At 38.8% G+C, this 20,658-nt stretch overlaps 2 protein-coding genes across 5 annotated transcripts in view; one reads left to right on the top strand and one right to left on the bottom strand.

Annotated features, from left to right (window-relative positions):
• Nucleotides 1-35: 35 nt before the first annotated feature.
• Nucleotides 36-8,341, top strand: LOC147831254 (uncharacterized). Of its 2 annotated transcripts, none has more exons than XM_087306689.1 (2): nt 36-378; nt 601-8,341. In XM_087306689.1, the coding sequence occupies exon 2, from the start codon at nt 3,917-3,919 to the stop codon at nt 7,037-7,039; it is 3,123 nt and encodes a 1,040-aa protein (XP_087162815.1). In that variant the 5' UTR covers nt 36-378; nt 601-3,916; the 3' UTR covers nt 7,040-8,341. The 2 variants fall into 2 exon arrangements, 1 of the variants encoding a protein (XP_087162815.1); XR_015523281.1 differs by lacking the exon at nt 36-378 and having other exon boundaries at nt 3,731-7,418; nt 7,641-8,230.
• Nucleotides 8,342-18,016: 9,675 nt separating this feature from the next.
• Nucleotides 18,017-20,658, bottom strand: part of nkain4 (sodium/potassium transporting ATPase interacting 4) — a 140,539-nt gene continuing 137,897 nt past the window's right edge. For 2 of the 3 annotated variants that reach the window (XR_015522531.1, XM_087304851.1), the window contains one exon: nt 18,017-19,835. Coding sequence is in view for 2 of the 3 variants with exons in the window: in XM_087304851.1 (XP_087160977.1) it covers nt 19,822-19,835 (14 nt within the window). In the remaining variant the exon portion in view is untranslated. The remainder of the gene's footprint in view (nt 19,836-20,658) is intronic. The other variant, NM_001113646.2, reaches the window with a different exon arrangement.

Consider the following 20,658-nt stretch of genomic DNA (forward strand, 5'->3'; position numbering starts at 1 on the left):
TTATTATACAATTATTATTCTAAATAAACAACATAATACTTGTACAAAAGATTGTTTAATTATTTTGTTTTCTAACTGTACATTTAGTCTTTACCTGTTTTGTTATTATGTGGGCGTGGTTAAAAGGTCCGCTCGCGAGTTTAATGAATAAAGTGAAAGTGTTCGACACAGTAATGAAAGAGGAACAGAGAGAAAGGCAGGTGCGCATCGTGATGCTCAGTCGCCAGTTTCGAGAGTTAAAGCCAACAAACTGTTAGGATTGCAATCACAGCATCCTCAGAGAAGGCAGTTTGACTGAATCCTATCAGATGACAGGAAGATGTGCTGTGATTACTTCAGAGTTTGACAGAACTTTATGATGTGCGTCATTGAAGAAACGTGAGTGTTCATAGTTCATTATTAAAAACTTTAATTATCATTCGATGTATATATACATGCATCTATACGCATATTTATAGTTTGCAACTGTATTAGAACGACACGTTTATTATATTATGGGTTCGTGATCTTTCACGTGTTTATTCACGTGTAGTAATAATGACGCAGCATTTTTCCGTGAGTAGTTTGAGGACTAATTAACCCTTTTTTTCTTTATTATAGAACCACACACATACATACAAAATCACACGCTACTGCATGAACATTTACAGCAACATTTAACTTAATCTGATCACTTGCTTTTACACAATCACTCATTATACATTATACATTCATTGCAAATGAAGATCCCGGCAAATGTTGCACACTGGCTGATGACATCACTACTATTGATCGACTGCTGAAGTGATCGCTGGACCTTCTGTTTATGAGGTGGATTTTTCTGTGAAACTATTGGGACTTATTTCACCATATTACAAGTGATCGCTGGACCTTTCTGTTTATAAGTCCTCTGAAACTATTGGGATTTATTTCCCCACTATATTACAACCTTACAGTACTGTAATTATTGTCATCTTATTTGATAATTGTTTTCATTTACGTGGGCCTACGCTATTTTATTTGATTTGTATTGTGATGATTATGTTTACACACTAATCATAAAGAAATTGATACATTGTTTGAACAAAATAATTTGTGTATGACCTCTTTACTCTTCTCCTATTCTTTGGACATCAATTGGATAATATATCCTTTAAGGTGGTATAGAACCGTATAGTAATCAGTGCTTTCATACAGGCTTCAATACATTTAATGGTCCTTCGAGCCGGATATTTATTACTACCTTAACAATGATGTCCAGGAATAGGACAGGAGTTTCAGAGCCAGATGTTATACGTCAGCGTAGAATTACTAGACCACCAGCATATCTACGTGATTATGAAGTAGGTTACACTAGCAAACATCTTACATTTGCAGATGAGCGGTCAGAAATGCTTACATGTATACGTGAAATGAGGGAAGAGAATATGCAGTTGAGGCAGGAGGTGAGACGTATATCAGATGTGATTGCTAATTCTCCAGTTTTAGCTTCTCAGGATCCAGTAGCTGTGCAGCAGTCTAGAGTTAAAGAGGCAGGAGTGTCATCTACACCAAAGTCTACAGGTATGCTGGTGTCATTTCAGGATTATGAGAATCCTCGCCAGATAGAACATACCCCTTTGGTGCCACCCAGAGATGAATCCCTCCTCGCAGTGTCGCAGGATCGTGACCGAGAGCTTATTGAGGAGCTAACAGAGAGTCTAAAGAGAGTAGGCAGGTTAAGTGATAGTCCGCCTAGTTCAGGTATATCAACACCCTCTTATCATGACCCTCATAATAGCAATAGCAATTCACCTCCACGTAATAACGCTAGTGATGCTAATATCCCTGTTCGACAACATAATCTGACTAGATTCCATTATTGTAATACTGATGATTCTCCAGTGTTGCAGTCCAGCATACCACCTTCTGATGCTTATCGCACAACAACTGATCCTTACTATCATTGTGTGAATGACAGGACGCATTACTTATCAAAGAATGCCAGAGATCATCTTGACTACTTTTCATTTGATGGGAAGCAAGAGTATAATAGAGAGAATAGACATTTCCTATCACCTGGTAGTGCATACAATCCATACACTGTGCCTCCACATGCTTTATATACTCAACCTGTACAATATCGTGGCCCTACTCCTACCATTCCGAATTTTAGTAGAGATGACCCCCGCGAGTTTGCTCATCTTAAACTTGCATTAGACAATGTTCTTCCCTATGATGCTTCAGAGGCATTCAAGTTTCAAATACTTGTGGACCATCTTAAGCTGGAAGATGCTTTGCTTGTAGCTGACTCCTATAGTCACAGCCGTACTCCATTCAGCGACACAATGAGAGCGCTTACTGATATGTATGGGCAGCCACATCAATTAGCCTTGCAAAGGATTACAAATTTGATGGAAGGGCCAAACATTAGGAGCGGAGACGTTAAGTCATTTAAATCATTTGCTCTACGTGTCCGAGCATTGGTTGGAATGTTAAACCAGTTAGGTAGCACAGGTTGGACGGAACTAAAATGTGGTTCACATGTATCTCGACTCTTAGCCAAGTTGCCACACGACCTAAGAGCTAACTTCAAGAGATTTATTAACCCCATTCAGACACCGATTCCAACTCTGCTTGAGTTTGCTGACTGGTTGGAGTATGAAGTGCGTGTGCAAGTAGATGGAAATCAGTATGGATCATACCCCGAATATGAAAAACATGTTCCACGTAAAGACCAGCGGCCCAGTTTTATGCCTCGGAAGTTGACTACAGTGCTACATGGAGGAGAACAAAAGGAAGTAGCAGTTGAGAATATAAAGAAGGAGCATGCTCATGTGGAACGGCCACAGGACAAGCCAAAAAAGTACTGTCCTTTCTGTGACTCATTCCAGCACTATATGAATCAATGTTCTAATTTCAAACTTCTCTCCAAGGAGCAGGTAGAAAGTTGGATTAAAGCAGGCAATAGATGCTGGCGTTGTGGACGAGGACATTTATCGTCAAAATGTACGTTGAAAGCCAAGTGCAAGCGATGCGACAGAAGGCATCTTGATGTCCTACATGAGGTGAATGCTAGTGCATACACAATGATTAAAAGTAATCAGAAGATTCCTCAGAAAAGTACAGATTCAGAAGGGCCTACCTCTCAGACATTATACTTGGATCGCCCTACTTGTGGTAAACAAGTGCTGTTAAAACTGAGCCGAGTTATTATTCAGAGTGGTAATAAGTCACTAGAGACATATGCAGTTCTTGACGACGGGTCAGAACGCACTATTCTAATGTATGAAGCCGCTCAACGTCTAGGTCTTCAAGGAGACAGGGAAGACCTGGCTCTTCGGACTGTGAAACAGGAGGCTCAGACCATACAGGGAAAAGTTGTTTCCTTTTCCATTGCTCCCTTTTCATTCCCTGATCGATCTTATCAAATTAAGGGTGCCTTTACAGCCAAAGAACTCGCATTGGTCCAGCATACATACCCAATTTCTGACCTCCAGAAAAAATACCGACATCTACGTGACTTACCCTTGCATGAGATCAACAAAGCTCAGCCTCTTGTTCTTATTGGGTCAGACTATCCGCACTTGATTACCCCATTGGAGCCCGTACGTTTGGGGCCCCCTGGAGGTCCTGCGGCTGTCCATACCAAGCTTGGCTGGACTTTACAAGGTCCTTCAAGTCTTCTCAAATCTTGTTTACGTCCTCAGGAATGTCTCTTCATTTCTTGCCTTTCTCCTGAAGCTGAATTATTGCGACAGGTTGAAAATCTTTGGAAGTTGGATATCCTTCCTTACCGCTCAGAGAAGATTATCAGCCGATCTCGTCAGGATGCAGAAGCAATTCGTATCTTAGAAGAAAAAACAATCAGGATCGAGGTACAGGATGTAAAGAGATATGCCACCCCTTTACTCTGGAAGCAGTTACCCCCCCTTTGAATGCACCTCAGGAAGCGGTCATGGGTCTGTTATGTAGCACTGAACGAAAACTGTCTAAAGAGCCAGAGAAAGCTGAATCCTATGATTTCGAGATTCAGAAACTACTGCAGTCGGGTTATGTCACTCAGCTGACACCTGCAGAAAGTGAATCAAGTGCAAAGTCGTGGTACATACCACACCACATGGTTCAACATAACGGAAAGAACCGTATTGTTTTCAATTGCTCCTTTGAATACAAGGGTCAATCCTTGAACGAATATCTTCTGCCTGGCCCTACTTTAGGCTCAAGTCTCTTAGGAGTCCTTCTTCGCTTTCGTGAATATCCCGTAGCTATCTGTAGTGACGTGAAGGGCATGTTCCACCAGGTCCGCCTGCTTGATGAGGACAAGCCATTTTTACGATTCCTGTGGCGACAGGGAAAAACATCTGAGATGCCAGTCGTGCATCAATGGGAAGTCCTGCCATTTGGCACTGCTTGCAGTCCCTGTTGTGCAGTTTTTGCACTCCAATCTCATGTAAAGGGGGATCTTGATCCTACTGATGAGGTGCGTCAAACAGTCGAGCGAAATTTCTATGTAGACAATTGTCTAAGCAGTGTTCCAACTGAATCTCAAGCCAAAAATCTAGTGAACCGACTGCAATGTCATCTTATGGATGGTGGATTTGAGCTCAGACAGTGGGCATGTAACATCCCTGAGGTGATTCAGCACCTTCCTAATGACTTAAAGTCCAAGAGTGGGGAGATATGGCTCAGTCAGGGAATAGATAACCCACAGGAAAATGCCCTTGGATTGATATGGCATTGCAAAACGGACAACTTAGTTTACAAACCTTACCAGCGAGAAGATGGTGAGATTACTATGCGAAAAATCTATCGCACTTTGGCCAAGCTCTATGATCCGCTAGGATATCTCATACCATATACTACAAGAGCTAAAACTGTTGTGCAGTTGTTGTGGGATAAGAAACGTGAATGGGATGATCCCAATCTCCCTGAAGATCTGCTGGCCATTTGGCATCAGTGGGAAAATGAACTCCCAAACCTGTCTCAAGTATTCTTGCCAAGATGTTACACTTCTCACATTCAATGTACAGTCAAACATCGCTGTGTACATGTATTTTGTGATGCTTCTGAAAGAGCCTATGGTTCTGTTGCATACTTGTGCTCTGAAGACGAACAAGACAATAGACATGTATCTTTCATTGCGGCAAGATCACGGGTTGCCCCCCGAAAACAGATCTCCATCCCTCGTTTAGAGCTATGTGCTGCACTAACGGGCGCACAGCTTGGAGATGTTCTAAAACGAGAGCTGACCCTAAACATCAATCAATTTGTTTATTGGTCAGATTCCACTACCGTCCTTAACTGGCTACAGTCTGATTCGTGTAGATACCGAGTGTTCGTAGGAGTGAGAGTGACAGAAATTCAGGAACTTTCTGACCCTGGCTCTTGGCGCTACATTGATTCAGCCACAAACCCTGCTGATGATGTAACTCGTGGGTTGTCACTAATTCAGCTAGCTGAAAATTCAAGATGGAAACTTGGTCCAGACTTCTTGAGGCAGCCTAGTAGCTGTTGGCCAAAATTACCAGTAGGTCCCGCTTCTGAAGAAGTTCAGGAGCTTAAGAAATCCATCTTTTGTGGATTAGTGGATGACATTAAAGAGCAAGATGAGCCTGATGTCCATCAGTTCAGTAGCTATTCTGAGTTCTTAGAGGCTACTGCACGATCCCTTCACGGGGCGGCCGATAGCACATTTTCACCAAGTGCAGATGATTTCAGACAAGCAGAACTGTCTATCCTCAGACAATGTCAGAAACATGACTTCCCAGAAGAATATGCTTTGCTCAGAGAAGGTAAAGCCATTCCCACACGTAGTCGAATACTTAAACTTGCTCCCGAATATGACAGAGACTTGGATTTGATCAGAGTTGGGGGACGACTTCGTAGATGCCCTTACTTGAATGAAGAAGTATTACACCCTATAGTTCTGGCCCCAGACCATCCCGTCGTCAAGCTTCTAATTAAACATTATGATGCACAATTGCATCACCCGGGAGCTGGAAGAGTCTTGGCTGAGATACAACAAAAGTATTGGATTTTGCGTGGAAGAGAGGCGATCAAACGGCATCAGCACAACTGCCTTGACTGCCGGAAATGGAGAGGCAAGCCAGTTGTCCCAAAATTATCAGACCTACCACCATCAAGTCTAAGATTATTCAAACCTCCCTTCTACTCTACTGGAGTAGATTGTTTTGGGCCACTGATGGTGAAAATTGGACGCCGCATAGAAAAAAGGTGGGGCATCATCTACAAGTGCCTCACCACACGAGCTGTGCATCTTGATCTGCTGTATCACATGGACAGTGATTCATTTTTGATGTCTCTGAGGCGCTTCATTGCTCGGAGAGGGAAGCCTCACGAACTCCTTTCCGATCAAGGAACAAATTTTAAGGGTGGTGCTAATGAGTTAGAAGACACCTTCAATCAGATTCAGCCCATCCTTCGAGACATGTTGGCCAAGGATCAAATCAGGTTCCAATTCAACCCTCCCAGTGCCCCTCATTTTGGAGGGTCATGGGAAAGAGAGGTGAGGTCGGTCAAGACTGCTTTAAGAAGCACTTTGGGTGCGCAGACTGTTACCGAAGAGGTATTAAGGACAATTTTGACTGAGGTCGAAAACATTCTAAACTCTAGACCTCTCGGTTACGTCTCGAGCGATATAGCAGATCCCGACCCAGTAACTCCGAACTCCTTACTAATGGGGAGACCTGACTCATCTTTGCCTCAGGTTGTTTATTCAGATTCTGAATTGCTCAGTAAGAAAAGATGGCGACACAGCCAGGTCCTTAGTAACCATTTTTGGAAGCATTTTATTCATGACTTTCTGCCATCCTTACAGTCAAGACAAAAGTGGCACAGTGAAAGGCAGAACATTGTGGTTGGTACAGTAGTACTCATTGTTGATGAACAGCTTCCAAGAGCATGCTGGAAAGTTGGTACAGTTTCGTCCGTCATTCCCAGTGCAGATGGTAGGGTCAGAACGGTGACGGTCAAAGTGAAAGATCAGACATACACAAGACCAGTTGTGAAACTAATTGAACTGCCATCTTTACCTGAAGACCTGGAGAATTCATCCTAAACTCAATAATGGCAAATTTGCTTAGCAAATTTGAGGGCGGCTGTACAAAAGATTGTTTAATTATTTTGTTTTCTAACTGTACATTTAGTCTTTACCTGTTTTGTTATTATGTGGGCGTGGTTAAAAGGTCCGCTCGCGAGTTTAATGAATAAAGTGAAAGTGTTCGACACAGTAATGAAAGAGGAACAGAGAGAAAGGCAGGTGCGCATCGTGATGCTCAGTCGCCAGTTTCGAGAGTTAAAGCCAACAAACTGTTAGGATTGCAATCACAGCATCCTCAGAGAAGGCAGTTTGACTGAATCCTATCAGATGACAGGAAGATGTGCTGTGATTACTTCAGAGTTTGACAGAACTTTATGATGTGCGTCATTGAAGAAACGTGAGTGTTCATAGTTCATTATTAAAAACTTTAATTATCATTCGATGTATATATACATGCATCTATACGCATATTTATAGTTTGCAACTGTATTAGAACGACACGTTTATTATATTATGTGTTCGTGATCTTTCACGTGTTTATTCACGTGTAGTAATAATGACGCAGCATTTTTCCGTGAGTAGTTTGAGGACTAATTAACCCTTTTTTTCTTTATTATAGAACCACACACATACATACAAAATCACACGCTACTGCATGAACATTTACAGCAACATTTAACTTAATCTGATCACTTGCTTTTACACAATCACTCATTATACATTATACATTCATTGCAAATGAAGATCCCGGCAAATGTTGCACACTGGCTGATGACATCACTACTATTGATCGACTGCTGAAGTGATCGCTGGACCTTCTGTTTATGAGGTGGATTTTTCTGTGAAACTATTGGGACTTATTTCACCATATTACAAGTGATCGCTGGACCTTTCTGTTTATAAGTCCTCTGAAACTATTGGGATTTATTTCCCCACTATATTACAACCTTACAGTACTGTAATTATTGTCATCTTATTTGATAATTGTTTTCATTTACGTGGGCCTACGCTATTTTATTTGATTTGTATTGTGATGATTATGTTTACACACTAATCATAAAGAAATTGATACATTGTTTGAACAAAATAATTTGTGTATGACCTCTTTACTCTTCTCCTATTCTTTGGACATCAATTGGATAATATATCCTTTAAGGTGGTATAGAACCGTATAGTAATCAGTGCTTTCATACAGGCTTCAATACAATACTAAATGTAGCTAACTGGAAACAGTTCTAAAAACACAACTGGAGTGATGCTAAGATAATTTAAGAAATATTTTGCATGAATATTAATTTTATTAAAATGAAATTCTATGAACAATTCAAAAGAATACAAAAAAAAAAAAAACCTTTTTATAGAATTATCTGTTGTGTGTTGTAGACCCAACTCATGGCCGAGAAATGGGTTTTTTCTCCCTGACTCATCATCCCTCCTTTTTGCTTTATACAAAAAAATCTATAAATATATTATAAAGTATAAATAAGATCATCATCATATTATTATTATATTATATTATTTTGTATGTATGTTTTGTCGACTTGCAGCAGTCACTGCGTGCCGACACTCTCCCATAAAATACTCTATCGCCGTTTTTTTGTTTCCGGCGTGCATGTTCACAACGCGTACTTTCACCGGGAGAAGAGCCAACATTATGAAGCTGCTAACCACACGCTCAGATCTGCTAGCTCAGACGGCTAGACCTGCACTTGCAGACCCTCACAGTGTCACCTGCTGTTTAAAAGATCGACTAACCTTAATTAAATTCAGCTGCTTCTAAATTGTAACAAACAATTTTTCTACTTTAAAATATTACGCTATGATTGAATAAAATACATATATGAAATATTAAACATACTAGATTTAGATTTAATGCATTAATTCTGTAGTATTTTTATGCATTTCTATTTGTAAATAGATATTGTTCAGTTACTTCAATATTTCCAGACATTTGTTGTTGTTTTTTAATTTATCACTGTTTTATCAATGATTTATCACTGTTTCGTATTACGTTGAGAAAATTAATATTATCTTCTTACAATAAACTTCTTCACATAGCTACAATGAATTATAGTACTCTGGGTAATTTTCTCACAACAAACTTTATTTTGTGTACTTTTTCTTGAGGTCCTACAAGTCAAGTTGTAAACAATGCAGAGAAAAATGGTAAAAAATGATAACTGGAGTAATAATTATTTTTTTTACGTAGAAAATAACATAAAATAAATGCTTTACATTCTTGTTGGGGAGATTTTTCATTTCTAGAGCAAAAAAATGAAGTATTTGCAATATTTGGTGCACTGTATTAGTGTTGGCAGAGACCTGCTTTTTAAATTGTAATATCAATCTAGGAAAAAAATACAGACCACAAGCAAATTATTTTTGCTTTAACTTAAGAGCTCATATTGTAAATTCTATGCAGAGTAACAAATTTTTGATTTCCAAAAAACTTATTTGTAATCATTTCAGAACTTATCAATAATTGATAAACTGTTATTGTGTTACAGTTATTGTCTTTGATAACACTTTCAGAAAGATAATACAGTAATACGTACTGTAGACCTACATAGCACTAAAATATGTTTCAAATAATAATTACGTTATATAATATACGTTTTATTTTAACATTTTTACTTTAAAGTTTTTTTTATTTTTGCCAGAAAACATTGCTAGAAAATTGTCCCAGAATATTACAATAATATATAAAATAAGAGCAAGCTGTAAATATGATAAAATAATGCTCTTTTGAGACAAATTTTGATCAAATCAAACACTGAAATGATTGTTTGTTAGTGTAATATTTTACACCATATTGATTTATATAAAACCTGGTAATTTTTAGGAAATGCTTTAATAATCAATAACCTTTCCGGCGTTTCTAATGTTCCTACTTGCTACAAAGTGCTGAGCGTAGAGTCGGGTCTCTGTACCTGCTGCTTCACTCAACCCAACAGCAGGTGGCACTGTCTGAGAAAACGATAGGTCTGGAAGTGCAGGACTGTGCGCGCAGGTCTGAGCGTGCAGTTGGGTCTCCGGGCCTGCAGCTTCACCTTCCTCGAGAAGAGCAGCGCTCGTCAGCATCAAGCATGCAGGAGCGGTGCGTGAGGTGCTCGGGTAGCCTATGTTTTTTTGCGCACATTCTCAGTTTGCTTTTTGGTTAAACTACATCAGCGTTGGTGCAGTTGCACATTGAGAAAAACGTCTGTACTCTGGGATTACCACTCTGAATAAATTCACTTGCATATAAAGTAAAGTGTATTTCAAAGCATCTAATGGGGCACTGGCTATAGTTACAAAAAACACAACTGGATCCTGGACTTCTTGTCAGAATGGTACAACATTACCCTGCCACACTGATCCTCAACACTGGTGCTCCATTGGGCTGTGTTCTCAGCCCACTCCTGTACTTCTTGTAAACACATGACTGTATACAGCCAAACACAGCTCCAACGTCATCGTTGAATTTGCTGATGACACAGTGGTTAGGTGGGCCTAATTACCGATAATGATGAGATGGCCTACAGAGATGAGATGCACACTCTGACTCAGTGGTGTCAGGAAAACCACCTCTCACTCAACATCAGCAAAGCCAAGGCGCTGGTGGTTGAATTCAGGAGAGAGAAGACAGAACACACTCCTATCATCATCAATGGGACACCGGTGGAGAGAGTCAGCACTTTCGAGTTTTTTGGAGTCCACATCATACCTGCCAACACTCCTGTTTTTCCTGGGAGATTTCAGACCCATCTCCCGCCCTTCTCTCGTATTGTTCTGTCACCTGGAAACCTCCAGGAATTCCTCAGCTTTTTGGTACAGTCCCCTGATGCGCTGAACCCACGCCTTTCTTGCACACTCCTGGATAAAATCTCTCCGATTTTATGATCCGAATGTTGGCAGGTATGGTCCACATCGCTTAGGATTTGACATGGACAGTTCACACAGACACAGTGCTGAGGAAGGCACAACAATGCCTATTCTTTCTCACGCATCTCAGTAGGTTTGGAATGAGCTGCCACATCCTCCGCTCGTTCTTCATCTGCACTGTGGAGAGCATCCAGTCTGTATCACCACCTGGTATGGAAACAGCACCAGCAGCAATCGGAAAGGCCTACATAGGATTGTGCAAACTGCTGGACGCGTCGTAGGAGGTGAGCTTCCCTCCCACCAGGACATCTACACCAGGCGGTGCATAAGGAAAGCCAAGAGAATCATCAGCGACTCCAGCCACCCAAGCCACAGACTTTTTTCTCTGCTATCTTAAGGCAGGCAGTTCCGCAGTATCCGGTCACGCACCAGCCAACTGAAGGAAAGTTTCTTCCCTCAGAATATCAGGCTGATGAACACTTAACACACCCCACACAAACTCTTCCATACCCCTCACTTCTCACCATCAACATGTAGCATGCACTGCACTTTAACCAATTTATACTTAAAACAATACTGCCTACAATTACGTGTACACCTATTCATTGTACATATCGCTGTCAACACTGCCAATTTTACATTGTCCTGTTTTGAGTATGCTGTTGTATGTTGTAGTATTTGCACTGTCTGTATTTTGCACTGTCTGGAGCCAGCACCTAAGCTTTTCACTCATCACAGCACACGTGCTGCTGCTGATGTGACAATGAAAGTGATTTGATTTGGCACGTGCTCCAGTACATGGGGTCTAGCAACTCCCCTGCTGTAAGACATAATGACGTTTCAAATATTTACTCAAGCAAAATCAGACAAATAGATTTAGAAAAAGCTCTAGCCCCCAATAAATAATTACAAATGTATAAATGACAGTATAAAATTTTTTTTCAAGTAAACGTTCAAACTGCTAGCTATAAAGATTAAAAAAAAAAATTCATAAAGCTTTTGAATCTTTCCAAAATCAGTGATTATGATTAGGCTATATGAGCCTGTTTGAGACCGAACACAAACACAAGTCATATCAGTAAATGAAAAGCAGATCTTTTTATTGACAAACATCTATTTACACATTGGTCAGCAAACACGTCGATGGACAGGCAGTCAATGGAGAACTACGGAGAAGAGACCAAACAGGGGAAAGAGATATAAAAAGTGCTAACAAAAAACACTTGTAAAATGAGACAGAGCCATATTGACGAGAGGAAGAGGTGCAAGATAAATTTATATCATTCTTTTTCTCAACATGTATGCGCAGGAGACTATCATTTGCTGACCTATATTGAATATTCTAAACTCCACACTCAATAACAAATGTACAGTATGAGTATTTCAGACATAATTACAATTATTTTTGTTCCTGGTCTAGAGTTGAGATGTCTTGTAAAGACAGACACAGAACACTAGAGGGCAGGATAAATCCATGTTCAATATGATGATCTAACTGAACATTGTACAAGATTAGGGCAAGCTAATGTTATTATGCTGAAAAATGTTAGTTTATTTGCCATACAATTGATAAACTAATAGCTAAACGTTGTACCAGAACCATTGCTATGCTTAAAATGTGAAAAACAAAGTGAGATGTTCTGAAAAATGTTCACTGCTCCTTTTCATTAGGCGAAAACACACAACGCAAAGACTTTTAGATTTATATTGTTTAAACACACCACTTAATGTACTGTTAAAAAATGTTTTTCACAGTGAATCTATCAAGAATCTAGATTTGTTAACTAATCAGCAAAACCCACATTTACTGCCTGAAAAAGGTCTTGATAAAATTATGAAAAGGGATAGTCTGACCAAATATGAAAATTTCCTCACGTGTTTCTAAACTTTTATGAATTTCTTACTTCTACTGAACACAAAGGAAGATATTCTGAAGAATGTTGTCAATGACATTCATAACAGAAACAAAAAATACTATGAAAATCAATGTCTGTTTTTCGCAACATTCTTCAGAATATCTTCCTGAAATCTCAGATCCAGAATAAGTGTAGGATTAGTAAATGTCTGAGTGACTGAGTGTTCATTTTTGGGTGAACTGTCCATTCAAGATGGCATCACAACAAAGATAATGTCATAAGAGTTATTATGTAAATGTATGGAGATCTAAAAGAAGACAAAACAGCAGTTTTACATATAAGTAACTAAATCTGGGTGCAATTAAATCACAGAAACATTTATTCAAGTGATTTGTTCTGATTCATTTAGCAATGAAAGTCTGCTGTGTTGTTTAAAAATGCAGTCAATACATGAAATCAAATACAAAATCACATTGTAAAACAACTGATAATGATGCTTAAAAAAATGAATCCAGTAATACTGGCAATTTAATGATAACCCTGCATATTTGCTGAAACAAATCCATAGTCCTCTTAGTCTAAGACAATATTTATTTAAATGGAAGGAGTGATTTCATGGATGTTGAGGCTCGGACACACTTTACCGATAGTCTGTTGTTGGTTTGTGTTTGTCAGGTTAGTTGGTTTAGTGCAGGGGTGTTTTCCTGGAGGGGTGGAGGCCTGCAGAGCCCTGCTTCAACACACCTATCTGTAGGTATTAAACTAGTTTAAAGCACTCAATTAGTTTAATCAAGTGCGTTTAATTAGGGTTGGAACTAAACTGTGCAGAGCTGCAGCCCTCCAGGAATTGACTTTGACACCTGTGGTTTACTGTGTTCACACGTTGCCTCTCACCAGGTTAATGTCAGAGCTAGGAGGCTTGATTAAACATTTAGAATTGACAAAACCCGATGGTGAAAGAGAGCACTCTGATTGGCCCGTTTAGCTATGAATCAATTAAAGCTCGAAAACTAAAAGTAAAGTGACAAAACTAAGCAAACACTGCAAGTCAATAGGGAACACAAAGAATCCAGGTGTCATTTCACAGCATTTCTTAAATATTAACAAATTACATTATTATCAGAGAAAGCATGTTGGTTAGCATTGTCACCTCTCAGCAAGGAGGTCGCTGGTCAGAGTCCTCGCTGGGCGAGTTCGTATTTGTGTGGATTTTGCATTTTCCCTCCGTGTTTGTGTGGCTTTCCTCCAGATGCTACGGTTTCCCCCATAGTCCAATGACATATGCTGGAATTGTTGGTGGTTCATTTCACTGTGGCGACCCCTGATAAGGGACAAAGCCAAAGGAAAATGAATAAACAAATAATTATCAGATTATGAGAGATAATTACAGGTAAATGTGTGTATGGTGAGCGAGAACTAAGCAAATTGTTTGTAAATGCTGCTTTGTTTACGGTTTGTATGTGAGCAGCACTAGTTTTGGTTTCCTTTTGTGAAATGACAACAAAGATACTGCTACCCGCTTTGTTTTCAGTTTGAATACGTGCAGCACTACACTAAAAAAAAAAAAAAAAAAAATCCGTAATTTTAGGGTAAACACCCCCCCCCCCAGTAAAATAACGCCTGTTAAATTACAGAAATATACCATAAAATACCAGATATTAAATTACAGAAATTTTCTTACATTTCAATTTCTGTAATTTAATATCCGGTATTTTATAGTACATTTCTGTAATCTAACAGGCGTTATTTTACGTTTTTTCCAGCACCCCAGCTGACTGAAATTAGTCGTAAAACTACGTATTTGTTTTACAGTATAGTTACGGTTTCCCTTTGTGGAATGACAATACACACTACTGCCACCCGCAGGGGAGAAAAGATACATCCTCTTACACAGAAACAGAATGTAACTCTCATCCGTTTAGTGTTCATGTGCAGCTTTTGGTCCAGACACAGTTGATTTTCATTGTCACCATTTTCTTTGACGTTGGCTTGGTGTGGCCTGGGGTTACAATGTTCATCATGAAACCACTTACCCCTATACATTTATTTATTTTTTTTGCATGCTTTATTTGAATGGAAATTTGCAGCGTGAGCATTCTTCAAAAGTTCTCCTTTTTCATTCTAGGTGGAAAAACGAAGCAATATAGGTGATCTATTCCTTTAAGAGCACCATTTTGCCCACTTTCTTTACCATCAGACTAAATACAGTACATGAGTCTCATGATATGAAACATCTGGGATCACAAACAAGCCACTCAACCACTGAATGAGTAATGTATGAAGGTTATACTGACCTTTGGCCTTCACATCTCATTTTAAAAAGAAACACACAGCCACTCGTCCGAACATGCCAATATCAGTTTGTGCTTTAAGGTTTATGTTTCTATCAAACAGTTACAGTAGTTCTGCATCTACATTGAAGGACATTGACAGACACTCAACCAATATTCATAATCACTTAAGGACATTTGTTGACTGATATTTGATTATAAGCACCATTCATACCAAAGAACCATTTTTATGTTACAATTATATCAGCTAGACCTATAAAACAACAATGAAATGTAACAGAGTGAGGTTATGTAGGAATCGTAGTGAGAGACTAGGAAGCCCAAATAGTTTGTGATCTATAAAAGCATGTTGTGCAATAAATGATGATTATGAGGATTACAAATACTGATGGGCATGTACAGTGACCCAAAAACATTCATGAATTAAAGGGATAGTTCACCAAAAAATGCCACCTCACCTTTTACTCACACTCAAATGGTAAACGTTAATTTTTATGTTAAACACAAAAGAAGATATTTTGAAGAATGTTGGAAAAAAGCAGCCATTGACATCCATAGTACAAAAAACAGTCAATGACTTTTTTTTCCCCCAGGATTCTCCAGTGTATCTAGAAGAATTATGACAAAAAGAAGTCACTTTATGTGGACTATCTCTTTAATTTAAACTTAAACTACACAAATATAATTGGATTACACGCAAAAAATATATCAGAAACACTTCAGAGTAAGGTTTCATTAATTAGTGCTAATATTAACATACAGTAAGCATTTTTTTAGGCATGACATCCTTTGTTAGTCACTTAATAAATATACAGCTGCTCCTTATGTTAGTTAATGAATTAGCAATTGGTAATTAAGCAATCTTTGATGCATGTGAAATTATTTTTGATCTATTTACAAATATTTTAAAGCGTCAGAGATTTGGGTACATAGACTTTCAACGGAGAAATAAGAAAACAATGAGTAAAAACATCTTGTGTTGTGTAAGGTTGTGTAAAGATGTGCAAAGAATGAATTCAACTTTCAAGATTATTAAATGTAGTATTCAACTTAATTATTGCTGTTAACTAATGTTAATAAAACCTTATTGTAAAGTGTTCCTAAATTATCAAGCAAAGCATCTGCAAACAAACAAATCACTTTGTTATTTAGGTGATTTCACAAGTGTTTCATATTTGATGAAATGTACAGTGCATCCGGAAAGTAATCATAGCGCTTCACCTTTTTCACTTTTTTTTTTTTTTGTGTTACAGCCTTTTTTTTAAATGGATCATATTTATTAATTTCCTCAAAGTTCTACAGACAATACCCTATAATGACAAAGTGAAAACAGAAATGTGACTGTGTGCAGCTATTTTCAGATCTCTCCAGAAATGTTCTATAAGATTTAGTTCTGGGCTCTGACTGGGCCACTCAAGGACATTCACCGAGTCGTTGTGAAGCCACTTCATTGATATTTTGGTGGTGTGCTATGGGTCATTGTCCTGCTGGAAGATGAACCGTCGTCCCAGTCTGAGGTCAAGATCACTCTGAAGCAGGTTTTCATTCAGGATGTCTCTGTACATTGCTGCATTCATCTTTCTCTCTATCCTGACTAGTCTTCCAGTTCCTGCTGCTGAAAAACATCCCCACAGCATGATGCTGCCACCACCATGCTTCACTGTAGGGATGGCATTAGCCTGGTGATGAGCGGTGTCTGATTTTCTCCAAACATAATGCCTGGCATTCACTCCAAAGAGTTGAATTTTAGTCTCATCAGAGCAGAGAATTTTGTTTCTAATGGTCCGAGAGTCTTTCAGATGCCTTTTAGCAAATTCTAGGTAGGGAGTGGCTTCCATCTGGCCGCTCTACTATACAGGCCTGATTGGGGTATTGCTGCATAGATGGTTGTCCTTCTGTAAGGTTCTGCTCTCTCCACAGAAGAATGCTGGAGCTTAGACACAGTGACCATCGGGTTATTGATCACCTCCCTGACTAAGGCCTTTCTCCCCGATCACTCAGCTTAGATAGCCGGCCTGCACTAGGAAGAGTCCAGGTGGTTCCAAAATCTTCCACTTATGGATGATGGAGGCCACTCTGCTCATTGGAACTTTCAAAGCAGCAGAAATTTTTCTGTAACCTTCCCCAGCCTTGTGCCTCGAGACAATGCTGTCTCAGAGGTCTAAAGACAATTCCTTTGTCTTCATGCTTGGTTTGTGCTTTGACATGCACTGTCAACCCTGGGACCTTATATAGACAGGTGTATGCCTTTTCAAATCATGTCCCATCCACTGAATTTACCACAAGTGAACTCTTCTGAAACATCTCAAGAATTATCAGTGGAAACAGAGTGTACCTGAGCTCAATTTAGAGCTTAACAGCAAAGGCTGTGAATACTTCTGTACATGTGATTTTTCAGGATTTTTTTTTAAAGAAATTTGCAACAATTTTAAAAAAAAAATTCACATTGTCATTATGGGGTTTTGTGTGTAGAATTTTGAGGAAATAAATTAATCCATTTTGAAATAAGGCTGTAACAAAAAAATGTGGAAAAAGTAAAGTGCCATGATTGCTTTCCAGATGCACTGTACATTTTTAATGTTAAAGGGATAGTTCACTCAAAAATACAAATGTACTCACTTACTGTGTTTGTGTTTCTTTATTCTGTTGAACACACAAAAACTAATATTTAGAAGAATGCTGGAAAAAAAGCAGCCATTGACATCTATAGGATGATATTGTTAATGGCTAACGGTTTCCAAAATTCAGTTCAACAGACAAAAAGCAAGTCAAACTGTTGTTTGACGAAGTGGAGGGTGAGTAAATCATGACCGAATTTTCAGTTTTGGGTGAACTATCACTTTAAGTGTCTAAATACAGTGATATTGGGATCACTGCATAGATATCAACACTTTAGATTACAGAACCAAAAAACAGTGGCACTAGCTATGTTTCCATCCACATGTTATGCACATTTTGAGGAAAAAATGAAAAACAGATTCAAATAAGATGCACAAAACACCTTTCAATATTTAATAAAACACTTGTAATAGAATGATGAAGAGATGAATAAACAATGATGGGAATACATTTATCAAATGAGAGTCCATTCCCAATCGTCGACGCAAGATAACATAACATCATTTGTTCAGTCAAATAAAGCTACAGCGGTTTCCCTGGTTGCAGTGACTTACATTGATTATTTATTGCACCAGTTTACAGGGACGTGATTATTTTGTTCTCAACACATGGAATTGAAACAAAGCTTTAATTGCTAATTATATCTGTGGTATTCCATTTTTTCATACAAATTAAAGATAAACTCTACTTTTTCCAGAAATGGGTTCATTTTACTAGTCACCTACGCTGTAAAAAAAAATCTGTAATTTTACGGTTTATTTCCGCAGCTAGTGTGCCGGAAATAAACCCTGTAAAATAACGCCCGTTAAATTACAGAAATTTACCTTAAAATAACAGATATTAAATTACAGAAATTTACCATAAAATAACGGATATTAAATTACAGAAATTTACCAGAAATTTAAATTTAAGGAAATTTCTGTAAACATCCGTTATTTTACTGTAAATTTCTGTAATTTAACGGACGTTATTTTACGTTTTTTGGGGTGCCGGAAATAAGCCGCAAAATTACAGATTTTTTTTTACAGCATAGAGTTAAACAGGTGAGTTCTACCATTTTTGAATTCATTTAGCCGATCTCTGAGTCTGGCAGGAGCGCTCTTAGCTCCACTTAGCATAGATCATGGAATCGGATTAGACTATTATCTTGTTCAAAAATGACCAAAGGGGTTTGACAAATTTCCTATTTAAAGCTTCTGTGGTTACATTGTGTACTAAGACCAAGGGAAAATGATCTAGGCTGATATGTCTACGAACTATACGCTAATTCCGGCATAATAATCAAGGAACTTTGCTGCAGCAGGAGCAATTATATTAGCACCTGAAAATACAATTGTAGTGATCGCTGCAATCGTGGTGATGTGTGAGAGATGATTCAGAACTATTTTCAGATGCTGTGCAAAATCAATGCGCAGGAATATTAGAAAAATGTTATGAACTTTTTTAACTAGATGCTAATGGTCTAATCAGATTAAATGAATTATGCTAAGCTAAGCTAAAAGTTCTCCCTCGAGACCCAAAGATCAGCTGAATGGATTCAAAAATGGCAAAACTCAGCAGTTTAACTGTAGAGGAGTTGTAAAATGAGCCTATTTCCAAAAAAAGTGGAGTGTTCTTTTAGGTTAGGATGGAACCATAGCTAATCCATCATCACGCTACAACACAAAACAACTTCCAGAAAGCTCGAATTCTTTCTCAAGTTTATATTTAACACTTCCTTGATTCTATTTTTGACTACCACAAGAAGTCGTCTCACTTTGTTTTATATTTATGCTCCGCGCCCACTTTCCACCTCTCAGCTCTCTCCGTTTTTATTGTGCAAATCCTGAGTGAAAGTAAACAGCACACAATGACCTCACACACACACACACACATACATACAGAGCTGGAACTCAGTGAACCACAACATGTGAACAAACTCAAAAGCATGGACCACACACACGCACAACACCCTTCAAAACACTAGAGCTTTCTGTTTAGATATGCTTTGCAGCCACTGTGGAAGAGTGTGTCGGAGCGGCTGCGTTTTGTCCAGAGCTGGAAATCAGGGAGCTGGTTCTCCAATTCTGTCTAAAGCAGGAAGGGCTGATTGAGGATGATGAGACAGTGTTTTAGGAGAGAGGAACTGAGAGGAGGAATGGCCAGAGCAGATGCTCTTCATCACACTTTTTCATTTACGAAGACCTGGAAAACACAGACACACAAAGACAAATATTATTGCTCATGGCAGTTAACATCTTTGTGGAGCATATTATGACCCATTTTGACTGGTACAGAACGGTACACCTTTATCATTGCGTTTACACTGCCTAAAGGGTACAAAGGGTACCTTTTGGTGGGCGTGGAGTACGACAAAAAGTTTCAGTCGACATCATTCTCGCTAAGGGAAATGCCTACAGTAAAGCTGTAAGGGTCATTCACATATCATATGAGAAACACTTCTCACAAAACAGATGCTTTAAACACATAAATACTTGTGTATAAATATTTATTACTAACTTTTTATGAACATGATTTGATTATAACTGCAGATCAATGATGTGTGAAAAAGCCTACTGTAACGTCTGTGATTATATATAATAAATAAATAAATAAATGCAACATATATGAACACATACAGAACCTTATAACCGGTTTCCACTGAGTGGTACGGTACGGTTCGGTTTGGTACACTTGTATGGCCGTTTCCTCTGTCAAATGGTGTACCGAACTGAACTGTACTGTACCACTTTTTCGGCACCCTTTCGAAAAGGGTACCAAACACGAGAAAGGGTACCAAAAGGTGAAGCTACAAGCGCAGCTGAACGCTGACTGGTTACAGAGATACGTCACGAGCACGTGTGGAGCTAGCCAAAATGAAAACAAAAGAACCACCATGTTCATACACAGCCAAGAGATTACAGAAAAACTACACGCAGCATATTTAGTCCTTATTTGGGTTCAAATACAACACGCAACATATAGCCCACACTCAGAGCAAACCTCTCATCTGTATCTTTAATCTTCG

This window comes from Danio rerio, chromosome 23 (assembly GCF_052040795.2).
Source record: "Danio rerio strain M-AB ecotype USA chromosome 23, GRCz13ab, whole genome shotgun sequence".
In the NCBI taxonomy this organism is placed as follows: domain Eukaryota; kingdom Metazoa; phylum Chordata; class Actinopteri; order Cypriniformes; family Danionidae; genus Danio; species Danio rerio.